Source organism: Echinococcus granulosus (genome assembly GCF_000524195.1).
Source record: "Echinococcus granulosus chromosome Unknown EG_S00087, whole genome shotgun sequence".
In the NCBI taxonomy this organism is placed as follows: domain Eukaryota; kingdom Metazoa; phylum Platyhelminthes; class Cestoda; order Cyclophyllidea; family Taeniidae; genus Echinococcus; species Echinococcus granulosus.
In genome coordinates, this window is record NW_020170467.1 from 13,225 (window position 1) to 27,118 (window position 13,894).

General features: G+C 42.9%; 1 protein-coding gene across 1 annotated transcript in view; it reads right to left on the bottom strand. All coding sequences in view use genetic code 11, as the record gives it.

Moving 5' to 3' along the window:
- The window catches only part of EGR_07785 (E3 ubiquitin-protein ligase MYLIP-A), a gene marked incomplete at both ends in the record, with an annotated part of 4,259 nt that extends 2,339 nt beyond the window's left edge, over positions 1-1,920 (bottom strand). Inside the window, 2 exons of the mRNA XM_024497034.1 lie at positions 1,494-1,738; positions 1,766-1,920. Coding sequence (XP_024348522.1) covers positions 1,494-1,738; positions 1,766-1,920 — 400 coding nt within the window. The remainder of the gene's footprint in view (positions 1-1,493; positions 1,739-1,765) is intronic.
- Positions 1,921-13,894: the final 11,974 nt, after the last annotated feature.

The following is a 13,894-nucleotide window of genomic DNA, read 5'->3' on the forward strand; positions in this document are numbered from 1 at the left end:
AAGATTGTTTGCTTCCAAAGACATAAACTGCATAAATGTAAAAGTTGCAGTAAACCCGTGTCGCCTTGGGGAATGAGCACAGATGGTAGTTGGACTGTGGTGGTGACAGCACTTCTGCATAAAGGTACAACGACAAGATCGCACCCAACCACCTCGAATGAGACCACAACTCGGTCTGATTCCAACGTCAATCAAACTCGATGTACAAGTCAATCACTACCTCACAGAGACGGACCACTTAAACAGACCCACTCAAATTGCCTTCTTGAATGTGACCATCTCCTTCAACTAGTGTATTCAACTGCCTTAAAGGAGTTTTTGGTGGCCTCATTGGCCCACGAGGTGTCAGGAATGGCAAACTAGCCACCTTGCATTGTCTGCTCCACCTGTCGACTCTGTTGTATCTGGACTACAGTCAACGTGTGAATGCCATTCATCACAAAGGTCACGACAGAAATGCCAATATGCACGGAGGCGTAGGGGAACCCAGTTTAGAACAATGATGAGGAAATGGATGATTATCCCCTTACCTCTAATGTAGTCTGTGTCCAACCAACCCACTTGTACGTGAACAACACGAGGTATGACTAGGTCCAGTTTACCGACGGGGCAATGATCCGACCAGCCAGCCATGCGTCTCAATTCACAGGCTGCCACAGTTATCTGAGAAGCTGGTCCCACAAAGTCCTCTTTTTGAAGGATGGATGAAAGAAATGACACCACACGGTCAGCACATTTTACATCTTAGTTAGGTCTGCTAAAATACAATCGCGGCTTGGTGTCATCAGCATGCGGTGGGTGGTGCGGTATCTCATCCAGCACAATCTCCCATGTGTGTGCATATTGCAAAAGCAACCTTGGCTGGTCACGAAAAGTCGTATATTGTCGGAGAGAAGATTGAGGGTAGGTTGATACCGTTGTTCCCATCCTCAACCACCCGTAAATTCGTCTGACACCGATTTAAAGCAGTTCCTCTCCACATGCGACATCCATCCACCTACCTCTTGTTTGGGGCTGACACCTCGATTCACCTCTTCTACTCCTCTCTCCCTAGTGCTACTTCTCCAATCTCGACAACCCGATTCAAGTGTCATTCCTTACCCTTCCATTCAGTCGTGAATGCAACAGGTTGGGTGGCTGTCTCGCGCGCTCTGCTCTTGCCACCTTGCCAAGACCAATACTAAGAGTGGTGAGGACAAGATCATCCCTCCCAGTGTACCCATCCTCCATTCCCCAAACCCTTCTGTGCATGACAAAGGTCTGTTTCTCCATCATCGGTGCAATCTGCATCACAAACATGGTTGCCATCTTCACTTCATCATGACACACTCACTGTCAATCGACAAGCCTAACGACGAAGTGCAGGGAAACGTCTCCATCTTTCCCAACGAAACGTGCAGGATTGCATTTGGTGAAAATAAAGCTACCTAATCACCACTTGATCGCAGTCATGACAACATGACAAGTGGTGCCTTCAATGACAATGCACTCACTGTTGTTGTGGTCGAAGATGGTGGAGAAGTTGATGCTGGGATTGGTGCGATTGAGCACATCGTCACGAATGTTGTCGCAACGGAAGAAGCAGTGCAGTTCGGTGATGGAACGATAGAGGCAGTCGGCGGAGCGCTTGCTGGACAACTCGTAATTGCGCATCTTCACGGAAGCGTCGTCTTCCAACAGATTCAGCGTCACCACCCGACCCGATATTGTCACCGTCTTCAGACGACAGTAGGGAAACCTAGTCAATGACGAAGGAATTAACCACCTTAAGGCTACACAGACGATCAACGATGCGGATGAGGCAAGGGGATGCGGTAACGCCTGACCACTGCTATTCTGAAGGTCAGATCTTTGAGTATGCAAAGTGGGATTTTGTTGAGACGTGCACAGTGCGATTTGTAGGTCGATAGTTTGGAGCATTGGGATGTGGCACCACCTTGTCCAGACACCCAAACCAATCCACACTGAAAACTGGAGTGGGCAATGTTGTGTGAGGGTGGAGAAGAAGGAGGAGAAGAAGTGAAGGACGCTGCACTGAGATGACACTTCACAGGAGTTGATTGTTCCGAATTGGAGTAGGCTCTCTTGGTGCATTGTCTGCATTTGATGGAGTAAGCATGTGCTACCGCGAAGAGCCATCAAGTCTGTGGTGAGATGACAGCAAATGGGAATTGAAGCAGTCGGAAAGTACTGCGAGAGTTGTTGGTTGGAGGGTAGAGCCTTGTGGACGTCATGAAAACACACCTGCATTCCTCTAATCAAGCGAATTTGAAAACAACAAAGCCAACTTCAGGCACTAGTGGGATGTTTCCTGCCACGATCTGGTTGATTGCGTTTTTGGAGTAAACAGCAGTTTAACTGGACCTGGACCTGGACCAGGACCTGTAATTTAAGTGGGATATTGCAGAGGTAACTGGTTGTTTGGCTGCATTCGCGTGTGTCATGTGACTAATTCTGTTCGACGTCATCCATTCTTGCTTCCATACATCTGATGTAGGCGTTACCAATCTGGCGTGAAGACAGTTATGATGGTTGAAGCAGGGAGGCTCTTTTTTAATGCACTGCATATTTTGGGTGGAAGGTGGGCGCCTACGGAGTGCAAATTTTTTCTCAACAGTATATGCATTAAGCACAGGGATAATGTTTCGCCTCGTAATTTGACAACCCTTGCAGTAACGTGAAGCGTTCAGAAGGCCTTGCATGTTCCGCTGCATCCGTGGTCACGATTACAACCAAGCCTCGCGTCTCCTTTGCATTGAGAACTAACTTTATTTAAAAGTTTTGTGGATCATAATCCCACCTCTAGCTTTCATTCTCCACAAAATATAATCCTTTTAATATGAAAAATGAGACGCGATCTAAATAAACAAAGTATCAGTATCCTTCTGAAATACCTTTGTGTCCGCAAATAATATTGGGTTGCCTTTCATTTTTTTCACATAATTTTGGCCGTCTTTTGTTGTTAAATTCTGACTTGATAAATACCTAAAATTTTTCAACTTCGTCAACTTTTGCTCCTCTTTGCCCGTGAAGTCAGACAGGACTTCCGGTATCGCCTTCCTCGTGGTTGTGGCTGAGGCTGGCTGAATTTCCTTAGCGCTCTGTGCCCGTCCACAAGAGGGCTTCCCCATTTGTGATTCATGGGGACAAGACTACCCTTTTCCTGGGGCTGAAGTTGTACACAGGAGCACAAAAACCAAGAGCATTCCCCTCTTTCCCCACTGGACAATTTCGGCACAACTCAAAGATGTCCCTACTCTCGAGTAACGAATCTGTTGTGTGGCTGGATGGAGGGTGATAAGTCGCAGGCGACATATCCATCACTTCCAGTAGAAGTGGAATATGAAGGCAATGTTGACAGACCAAGAGTGACTTTGTCTCCTTGCCAATTCGTGAGCACATTTTTTAAAAAGATAGCAATTAATTCCAATAAAGTAAAATTCAATGGAAAAGTAACTTGAATGCCACTTAATTTGTGCACAATATATCAACGTAATATTTTGCTTTTTTGAAGGTATCTTTTCACTAAAACTTCGAATATTCCCAATGAACTTGCGCCAAAAACATTTGCAAGTAGGTTCAGGCTAGCTCAGACGGTTCCAGGTAGGCCCTCAACGCAATGTCAGGGTGACTTACCTTCATTATGATAGAGCCCATTATTTTTCTGCTAGAAAGGATAATGGGAAAGTCAAGTGCTTGAATTTAGCCTTTCTCTAAGACAGGTCAGAACATCTTCTCCTCATGCCTTAGGGTTGAGGCATTTGTCAGGTGGGAGTCCGGTATAACCATTTTCTCGATTTGGGATCCACTTGTAGACGGAGAGGGAGCTCTGTCCGGGCACTAGGCACTCATGTCAATGAAGCTTTATTTTTTTGCGATACACACCTTCATTCAACAACATACCTGGTCATCAAACCTTAATTTCTTTAAAAAAGGCTCTTTTCCAGTTTTATTTAAACTTGGCAAAAAATATTCTTTTTAAGAAAAGGTACCACAGTTTACAGTCTACTTTATGTGTGTCCACCCCTGTATATGTATGTAAATTCACCCATTTCACCTTCTTTATCTCTTTTTATCTACGCCTCTCCATTTCTCCGCCTCTAGATATCGGTCTTCCTCTATTGTGCCTTCTCTCTCTATCTGTCGATCCATCTCCTTCAATGCATCTAAGTCCATTGACCAATTGGTCTGTCCATCCATCAGTCTGTATCTCTACCTAGCTATCTATTTATCTGCTGTGGAAGAACAAATTTAAATTCATCACCACTTTTACGTGGGTCTCTCTGCCCAAGAGTCGCTTATGAGTAGGGTAAGTAATTCCAAAATGTGCCTCGGAGCTTGAGGAATCTATCCCTGCAACCGCGAAGGAATAAAGGAACAAGGCTTGAAGTGATATGGCAGAACGGGAGTGAAGGCGACTGTGCACAAGCAACTGTTACAAGATGAGACGTTGGTTCTTGGCACCTAATCCACTTTTATAAAAAGGGAGAGTTCTCTGTTCCCCCCCCCCCCCCAAAGGTAGGTGGGAATTAGTAGTAGAAGTTTCAGCATTTGAACCATTTATGCTTACCGTCTTTTGAGACTCTGAAAATTCGATTTTTAAGATCTTTTAGAGACTATAAAATTCGCAAGACGTTCTAACAGAGGCAAGATCTGACTTCGCACAGAGGGGACAATTAGAAAGTTAAATCAGACTACACTCAACTTCAACTCCCGGTATGGAGTCGGCCAACTTCAGGTGAAGCTGTATGAGGAAGCCAAAGACAACTATTTGTTTTTTATACTTAAAAAATGGGCAAAATCCAACATTCTTTCCAGATCGTTCACCATCTCAGTGTTATGATGCCCCATTCAGTCCTGTGGTAGCCTCCCGTAATCCTGTGCCCAACTCTTTGGCATCATTTAATAACACCCAATGCTGTTTTGATGTACTTTGCTGTTATGACAAGTAGAATCTTGTTAATTGTACTTGATTGTTTAAATGTTTGCACTACAAAGTGTAAATGAATATGTGCCAATCTGTCAGTCTGCACTATCCTGTACTCTTCGCGCCTTTTGTCTAATTTTAAATCCTCACAGCAGGTCAAATTATCACTTGAATCTGATGGATGAGGTTCTACCTTGTCAGCCTTACCCAACTCGTCAAATTCTCTTCCAAAGCTTAAAAATTTGCCTTCAACAATCCCTGGTTAACATTTGGGAAGGGTGTGGTAGTAGAGAAAGTTGGGTTTATCCTAGTAATAATACAGAAGTACATGGCATTCTTGGTAGGTGAGTACTTCATTATCGCATGCAAAATAGCTGCTGGGTATATTTGGCGTTAGACATGTTTCCCCTTGAAGGTGAAGTAAATGGATTACACTTCCATGCATTAGCATCAGATGACAGAGTCAGATTCGAAGACAGTCAAATTGTGCAAAACTTCTCTTGCTCATGCCGTCACGTGGTTGGGAAAAAGTGTTTTCTGACTGACTTGGGTAGAGAAATATCCTTTGTGTTCCAACGTTAACTGAGTCTAGGTATCAACACCCCACAGGTCCAGGGGACCTGCCACTCTACATCATGGTTACTATGTTTGCTAGGTGTGTGTATGTATGGTGGACTGTAGATGCAATTGTTCTTTAGGATTTGACCTTCATCCAGTGAAGGTCAACCAGTGATTACGGCCGGGATCTCTCCACTCGATGGCGCGTGATACGATATAACTGGAGAGCGCAAGAGGAGAATTTTTTTTCGGAAGACAGCAGATATTAGGGAATCTTCTGGAGGAAGGTCCTACATTTGTTTTTTTTTTAAGTTAGCACAAAACTACATAAATCAGGCTGCAAGCGCTTTCCCTGGGGAGATACCCTACTATACTCCATCCGCTTTACTCCTCTGACGTATGGCCAGATGATTGTCACCTTTTCTCGTCACTGGTAAGATCATATGCCAAATTGAAGGGATTGGCGAAGAATAAAATGTGGAAACAGGGGTGCTGGTAGGTCAGACTTTTGTGTTTATGAATTTAAAGCGAACTTACTGTTGAACTTTCTGGTTTATTTGACTTGATATCACAACTAGACGTTACAGAGTGGAAGCCTGGACTGTGTGAGTCTAAGATCTACAACAAAACGATGTTCGATAAGCCCCTAAATTTCCTTCTAGGCATAATAGTTGATTTTGGGGAGCAAATAAACTAATAGCAATAGCGATATGGATGGGGAACAAGCTCCCTGGTGAACATCATCCAGTCTATAGCAAAGAATCCCTAGTAGATCCCCTTTCTTTCATGTGGCGATGCTCAGGTAATTCGTCTACCACCCTACGTTTCTGGCTTGCGATCCGTTCCATTTCCTGGGAGGACTCACTGCCACCGTTACAGAAGGATGATCATCGAGAGTGCGGCCCATCTCAACGCACTGGCGCCCCACCCATCTCCGTAGCCGTAGAAACCAGCTTCACAATGCTAAGTCTAATCAAGCCCAGGAGTTACGGTATATCGTGAAAGATTAGGGTCAATTTACGTACATGTAAACAATACATAACTGGGTATAGAAAGGCCCGAATTCAAATGCAATCCCCACTTTTGGCGTGTCCTATGGCTGCAAACAAATCCATTACATTTTTGGTGGTGCATCATCATAATCGGATTGTTTAGATCCTTTCTAGACTGAAAGCTCTGCTATTCCACTTCCACCTCCTCCTCCACAGTCATGGAATCGGGATAAACTCAGCTAGCCAAAAATTCCATCCATCAAGCGCATTTAACCAACACGAAATATGAGGGTTGGCAATATCAGGACAATAGTGGAGAGCACAACCGAGAGTGACGTATTGACATGTTGACACAGTAAGAGGCTTATTAAAAGAGATATGCTTAAACATCCACGAACATTTTGGGTCACCTGACTAAGAGAAAGCACAAATAGTGACACAAATAATCGACCTTAATTTGAAAATACGATTTCACCTGACCGCCCACAATGAGGGGTGGCGATATTTATGCCAAAAGAGATGGGAAATTGCAGACTTCATTGAATTTTGCGAGGTGAAATATCATGCAAAATCCTAAACAGACTGTTGTTGATGGTTTTGCAAAAGTCATAAAGTGGAGCGTGGTGCTTGTTTGCAACCACTCTAACCTCATACCAAAAGAAAATATGATTTCAAAAAAGATCTTTCATTCAGACTTCCTTTGACTCTACTTTTCATATCAGATGCTCAAATTTTGGGTTAATATAAGTTCATATCCATTTTGTTGTCACTTTCGAGCTGTTCAGTAGATTATGAATAAAGGCTTAGCCCTTCCAGCCCTCCCTTAAGTCGTAAGAGGTGATGATATTGCGGCAGAAGGCGTGAAATTGATGCACGAAAAGGTTGAGAGGGTACGGACACCATCTGAAGGTCATGCTACTGAGAGGAGGTACAAACTCCAGATCCTCAAGTACCCTCGTAATCAAACGCAGGGATATATAAGCCATCAAATCATTGGATAGTCCCTCTCCTTTATTTGTGCGTAGTCCCCAGCGCTCCCCTTGGTTAACCTCACAACATAGTCGGTGCTGTAAGAAAAACACTCACGATCGAGCCACTTCAGCAATCAAATTTGCGTACAATCGAGAAGATATCTGACTGCATCGTCACTGATCCATCTTGGCAATTCCACTGGGTGTGGAATTTCGTCCTGTTGGGGGCTGTACCGGGGAAGGGGACTTGTGCTGTTCCAATACCGATCAGGACCGGATGATGTTCCATCGTGGGGCCATCTCATTAGGTCCATCGCTAGTCGTAGGAACACTAGTTTCAAAGCAGTCATTTAATAAAGAATGGTGTTTAAAATCGTTTTATGGAGGTTATGGTTCGCATTTACACGTCCTTGTATAATTGTCCCCACTACATCTGTGTCCAGCCATCTATCTGTGTGCGTGAGTTCACCTAATTGGCATCTTCGCACAGAAAAGGTAGACAGCTTCATCAAAATCATTCCCAAATGGCTTACAACTTGTTTAGCCTCACTTGTTAATAGGATTCTTGCAGAACTGAAGTAGCTGCCAAAAGTAGACATCACTTTCAACCCTTCCGTTAAGAGTATTCACAGGATCTCCCATCCGTACCACATGCCCTTCTTCAGTCACTTTAATATTTGGAATTTAGGAATAGAAATCGGGGCAGTTGTCCTTTAGGATCGGGTTTCTGGGATTTCCTTAGATTCCCTAGAATGTAATTTCGTTATCAGTTGCTCAATTTTGGGTTAACATATTTTCTTAACCATTTTATGGTCACTTTTGGGTTGGTTAATAGATTATGGATAAAGGCTATAGGGCCCTGGGTCCTCCATGAAGTCGTAAGAAGGCATAGTAGTATGGCAGTAGATAAACTGCCCGTGAACGGAAGTCCTGAGCCGGTGCTGGCATAGCCCGGAGGCTACGCCGCCGAGCGGAGGCACGGTCTGCTGAGAGCTAAGCTCCCGCTTAATCAAACACTAATTTAAAAAAACCATCAAAGCATTGCATTGTAGTCGGTTTGTGGCCTTCTTGTCCAGGTAAGAATCAATAGGTGGGCTGATGAGTCATAAAAGTTAGTTGAGGCAACACCGATCGATAATTTCCATCGATTTTCCCAATGCATATAAAGGCAGCAGTTTAGCCACACGCACATGCACAGTCTTCTCGGAAAGTGGAGAATGGTAATTTCGTAGTTTTCTTCACGTTGTTATGGCTTTTAAATGAATGTGGGTGGAATATTTACTACGAGTTTAATCAAATGTTCTATTTTTTAAATAAGGTAATTATGAATTCACTTTTACGTTAACACAGAAGGCATAGTTTCCCTAAAAACTTCCCGGCTATTAACCATAGCAAAAGGGAAGACGACTTATTATTTCAATATCTTATGAGCAAAACTCCCAACTTAATGACTGTAATCCTTTTCAAATGAGTGAATGAATGAAAGAATGCCAAATTTTTCTTGAATGTTGTCAGCTTCAATATATTTCGATTTTTCTTCCAAATGTCCACTTATTGGTTGATTTAAATAAGTATTTTGCATTTTTTTGGGTCAACTAGTTGGCATTAAAGCAGCGACTAAGATGAAAGTTCTACTTTTGTACGCAATTTGTGCAGCAGCGTCGTTTTTTGTGGGCAGCATATGACCAACCGACCATCCTCCTGCAGGTTAATAGTCAATCTCTAGTAGCCTATTCAGTCATGGTTGTTTGATTTTAAGTTTTCCTTTCCTTAGTTTGTGGTTCCTTCTCAAAATAAAGGGATTGTCAGCATAAGTGTAATGCTCAAATTGTTTGTTTAGCACTTCTTTTTACTTAGGTGGGAACTTTAGGTTTTGTCATGGGACTTTCGTTGAGCTGCATGGCCTCCGGACCGCGACAGCCGCCGCTCGACCCCTTAGTGCGACGGCAATATACGTTATGCCCTGATATTATGGCTTCATTTAACTTCGGGAAAGACTTGGTGGGCTACAATGGTCACTGCGGCGAGCAAACCCAACCCTAAAAGACAACTATTCTTGTTTCCACTGTTGAATGCGAAACCTTGGCGTGACAGGTGAAGGGCATCTACTGCTGATGGGATAACCTGAGAACACTCCTAACAGAATGCTTGAAAATTACGCCTACCTTCGGCAACCACCCTGGTCCCGTGTTCTGCAGTAATGCTATCAACAACTGAGGCGACGCTAGACGTAAAATCATCTGGAGAAGTTAGTTGCGGTGCTGTCTACGTTACCTATATGAGGATGTCTACTAGGGTTGCAGAACCTTGATAGGCATTTGGCTGGGCAGGACTGAAGTGAGAACAAAGTGGCTAAGACGAACAGACGCAAAATCTTGTCCCCATGAAATTATTTATAATCCCGTCCTTTATTAAATGACTCTGCCTTTGACCCAGTGGTCTTACTACCAGGGATGGACAAATAAGATGGCTAGCACGTTCCTTCTTACCCCAATGCAGTTCCTAAAGAGGATGAATCTCAAAATCCAGTAAAAATATGAAGAGGGATCAGTGGCGTTGGAATCACCTACCTCAACTGTGCGCAGATTCGATTTGTGGGTGTTCTTCTTGCAGCACCGACTGCGTTGTAATGGCTAACCCAGAGTTTGACCAAGGAGAAGAGGGCCTATGCACCACTTTTCTTGTTTATTTAACTCCTCATTTTGGTTACGAGGGAATTTAGTGCTCTACGATTGCACTTTTGCTGGGCAGCATAGCCTCTGGAACATGGTGGAAGTCTCAGGTCTTCTAAAAAATTCTGGCCACTACAATTTCACCATTTCCTCTACCGACATGCAGGAACAAAACGAGTAAGTGAATAATGTGCCTCTTTTTAATTTCATCACTTATTCATTTAGACCCTGTTGGCAAATAGGCAAGGCAAAATTTTTCAAAGAAGATACAGCTGGATTCTAGCCACTGACACGATCAAAATGTAGCTTCTACCGCATGGATTTAAAATTTTACATCCAAAGAACTTGTAATTTAACCGCTCTTATTAAAAAGATTGGCATTTTAAGCTATACTATGAACTAAGTAGAAAAGCTTATTGCATTTTGCAATTGTTCTTTTAAATTTTTCATGCACGCCACATGAATGAAACGCATAGTTTGGATTTCAATACAGTCACTAAATTTGAAACCATAATCCGAAGTGCCCTTGTGAAACAAAGACTTGGTCAGAATATGCAATCCGTTGATCTGGGGAGCTTTTCAGCTACATCCCAAGTGGGGTAATCAGCCCCAGGCTTTAACAATTTAGCAATCTCATAGAAAAAACTCCTTCTTTGTAGAACCACTTGAAAAATTGGGCGGGATAGATATGGAACCGCAAGGCCCACGCAGTCAGTTCACGTACTTCTGCTGGGTGACGTATGTGAGTGTGTGAGACTGGAGAGCGTGTGGTGGAAACCATTTTTTGCCTTTTTCTTTGCCCACTAAAATGTCTCAGCCATTTCCCATTTGCTTAATCACTCCGCGTTCCAAAAGTACTTGGAATAGACGCTTTATGGTCTCCAAATTATATGCCTGTTCCTACAGAAGCAGCCTTTCTGATTGGCGTCTAGTGCAGTCAATGTGAGAGCGAGGCAATTATCTTGGGTAATAAAATGTGGATAAGGCCTCACAATTTGCTTTGAAGCCTCCTCCACTTTATGCTAGAAGCTTTAGGGACTGCCTTTTGAGATGCGGCAAATGATCCGTGGATTTTGGTCTCCAGTCCGAATCATGGCTACGATTGGTAAATCGGGTATCTCCTTTCCATTGAGTTTGCCACAGGACTTTAAAATATTTGCATTTTTTGTAGTCGGGACAATCTTTCAAATTGAATTTTTGTTTCGGGGGTGCTCACTACCCCGAGAAAACGTTAACATTTTGATGTTTTAGGCGTTTTCACTTTAAATCCCAAGCGTTACAGAACGCCTCAGTGCCTTTTGATTGGTTCTGATATCACGTGCATGTGTACTTTAAGCCTGCCAGTAACCACTGTAAGGGCAAGGCTAAACAAATGTTAGAAAAATGCGAGACTGAAACCACCTCCAGTCACCTCAGCTCTCCTCACCAGTCAGCTAGCTGTCACGTACAGCCGCACCATGCCGACTTCTTTATACCCGTCGGCAAATCAAGGTGACTGTCAAAGGCCTTGTCGGCTGCATGCTTTGATCTTGATCTGATTTGGTCGATCTCAGTTGTCTGTGTCATTAGGAGATTTATCTTTGGCTCAACCCAACTTACCTTATTTTTTACAAATTGCTCTATAATGACGGGATAAATAAAGGCGCGAGAGAATGAGTAGCTGGCCCTACAGAAGTCTATCGCCGTGACATGTTTGTTGAAGGGGAGTTGTGTGCAATGGCTGGAGGTCCAATTATCGCTTGTCTAAGCTATACATGCGATAAAACATGGGTCGGTAAAATGGCATTTATAAAATTCGTATTAATGCAACGCCTTCTGACTTAAAATCAGTGAAAAGTGGAGCGCTAGGAGGATTATTTGGTGATATTTTTGATTGGCTTGTTTTATTCTGGTAAGAAGGGCTTCTAATGAAGGCGTGAATTTAACCAACTTATTGCATAGGGTAACCAAATAAATTTGTGCAGCTTTTATAAGTGTTAAAGGATTTCCTAAAACTTTAACTGTTGAAATACGCACTATTGCTATCCATAATCAAAAGTCTTTTCCCATCGAGAAATGAGTTGGTTGCAAATGCCACCCATACACGGCGTTTTGTCCCTAGAAGCAGAAAATCTGGCCTAGTTCATCTCCACATTTCCATCACAATCCCATGTCTAATTGAAAGGTGACCATATAAATGGCCAATACCAAGAAGAGGTGATGATAAAAGAAAAGAATGTAGCCTTATGAAGTAATGTTGTCTTGTTTATCTTATGGGAGTAAACGTGGCACTTCCCCCCTCCCTCCGGTAATAGTAAGGGATGAAAATGTCAAGAAAGTGGTAGAAAGCAGAACGAGGTGTGAAGCTGGATGAAATGATATACGTCTATGCTTTACAATGCACAAAGAGTTGTACGATTCCCTTAAATAAAAACTTACTGGCAAATCTACTTTTACTTGGGAAATAGCCGCCAACTGGATGAGTGATATCCGATAGGATGTGATACAAGTCGAAAAAGTGCAAAATATACCGAGTCTTCACAATCAGTGCTCCTCATAGGAGACGAGGCAAATTGTTGCATTTGCACTGCAAAATTTGCCCACGAGAAGTTTTCACACTACACTTTGAGGCAGGAAGCACAGAAAATGCCCCAACCTCCATGTTTCCCGCACTTTGCCAAGCCCTGATTGCCATCTTTTCGTGGCGGTAGAGGCAATTACAAGGTCTCATGTGAAGTGTGAAAGACGATGGGAGAATAAAAGTGGGACAGGAGCGAATGCTTTACTGTTTGTAGTAAGTCATTTGCCATTCTTCTATGCCTTTGCACTTGGCGTCTTTTGCCTATCAGAAGTAGCCTTAAAATGGATGTGAAAGTTATGTGAATTCTGAAAATTTATTTCCTAAATATTTTCAAATTAATATTTTTTCCAAAAGAGTAATGCATGCACAGACTCACAAAAGATTTTTTTAGGAATCAACAACTGTCGAAATTGGAGAACCAATTGGGACGAATAGCCTGCAGTTTTGTGCCTGGATGCGAGCGATGAACTGGACACTCATTTATCATAAAATTTGAAAATTGGATATCCTCATTGAGGTTACAATGAACGCGTCAATTGTTTTGCAAATCCAATCACCAAGTATTCTTTTTTTTTTAATTCTGTCTTCGGAACATTCCTTAAATCAAAGGTAAATACAGGCCTCCCCATCAAGCATTCAAAGGTACCATTTCCTATCCTCCAACCTCCGTTGAAACAATTCCTTACGACTGAAGATCCTTCCTTAAATTAAAAAGTAACAATACCGACTAAAACATATCCTTGGGGGAGTGAAGAAAAACAGACCTCTACTTCTCTGTAGGTGCAATAAAACAATGTTTACCTTGCTAGTGTATTTAACCGCCCTGGATCGGTTAATTTCTTGATTTTATACGTAGTCGTCCAGACCCTCTGCATGTTTGCAATAAATCTTCTCTCCCACCCCGACTCTTGTGCCTATTCATGCCCCCTGTGGTGAATTGTGGCGCACCAGCGATAACACCATTGTTTACTTTCTGCTCTCTCAATGGCCTCCTTTTAAGGCAGGCAAAAGTCTTTTGGGACTTTGGGACTACTTAGCACAATAGAATAACTCACGGTCGATCAACCCTTCCCACATTAATTTCTTCCACTTTTGACAGTCAAAATACAACGCTAGGCGAAAGGAGACCATACCCGTCATTTGGAAGTACTGTAATGATTTGACGTTATGTTTTACTCTCGTTTTGCCATTTCGAGGGAAAGTTCTCAGTACTA